The 1,252-nt window shown below is 42.9% G+C and overlaps 1 protein-coding gene across 1 annotated transcript in view; it reads right to left on the reverse strand.

Moving 5' to 3' along the window:
• LOC106529686 (phosphatidylinositol 4-kinase beta) overlaps positions 1–1,252 on the reverse strand; it is a gene marked incomplete in the record, with an annotated part of 25,219 nt that overhangs the window by 7,124 nt on the left and 16,843 nt on the right. Inside the window, 4 exon segments of the mRNA XM_014025165.1 lie at positions 9–160; positions 247–360; positions 477–600; positions 682–786. Coding sequence (XP_013880619.1) covers positions 9–160; positions 247–360; positions 477–600; positions 682–786 — 495 coding nt within the window.

Here is a 1,252-nt window from a genome sequence, read left to right on the forward strand (position 1 = left end):
CCTCTCACCTGTCCTTGACCTGCAGCAGGTAACAGATGAGACTGTACCCGGCGCAGCTCTGGACAAAGTTCCTCTGAGCGGTGAGGAAGGCCTCCGTGGTGAAGCTGCCGTGTTCTTGCAGGAAATAATCCAGCAGAGACAGCTGACTCTGTTTCCTCACCTGACAATAAAAATAAAAATCAAATCTCTCCTTTGTGCAATTTGTTTAAATAGAAAAGCCGTGTTCTCCCAAAACCCTCCGCCCACCTGGTGCAGAGAAACGGCGTTGAGGACGGGCTCGATCATCCCGCTGTCGGAGGACATCACCAGGATCTTGTAAGGTTTGATCCACAGAGGAACCCTCTCCTGCTGCCAGATGGACTGATGAGAGAAAATCAGACTAAATATCACACAGAGCAGCAGCCCAGACACGATCAAGTTTCTTTAAAGTTTYAGCTGATTTCRGAGACGTGCCAAAAGTTCAGGTGTTCCTGTACCTGCAGCTGTTTGAGGACCTGATAGGCCAGCAGCTCCTGCCTCAGGTCGTCTCCACACTTCACGATGACCGACAGCAGCCTCCAGTTGGGAAGGTGACCGTACGGAGAGGCTTCTCTGATCCGCCTGAACACAAAGAGTTACTACAGCAGCAGAATAAAAACAGGCGAGGGTTTTTTTCTTTTTTCCACCCCTTCCAGGACCTACCTGACTTTCTCCTCCCAGGGTTCCTTGAGGGCAACYGCTGATGGGTCCTCGGGGTCCCTCTTGAACGTGGTGGGCGTCTGAGCGAGYTTCTCTGACAGGCGGCGTCTGAAACACCACCAACGCACACGGATCAGAACGGATTTCAAAATAAAAGAAAACGAATAATCGGTTGCTTTTTCAGTTGTTTTTTTTAACTAAAATGTAAAAAATACAATAGCAAATTTGAAAAAAGGCTACATTTTTTTCATAGTTTTATAATAATACTCCAAGTTATGCTCAGCCATTGCTAACATCTTTAGAAACAGTTTTCTTCCAGCATCTAAAAACTCTTCTTTCATTCATTTCTAGTATCGCTACATATTAATCTACATTTGAAATCAGATTAAAACTCTTCTCATTAAAAGAGGCTTATTCAGTTTAATCACCATCTCTCATTAACCCTATTTTTTGTAGGATGTTTTGTTTATACAATGTTTTTTATTTGTTAATTGTTATGTAGGCTATGATGTTTTATTGTTATTTTTATTCTTTGTTTTATTACATTATATTTTAATTGTACGGTGTCTGTGAG

The sequence above is a fragment of the Austrofundulus limnaeus genome, unplaced genomic scaffold, assembly GCF_001266775.1.
Source record: "Austrofundulus limnaeus strain Quisiro unplaced genomic scaffold, Austrofundulus_limnaeus-1.0 Scaffold460, whole genome shotgun sequence".
NCBI lineage: Eukaryota > Metazoa > Chordata > Actinopteri > Cyprinodontiformes > Rivulidae > Austrofundulus > Austrofundulus limnaeus.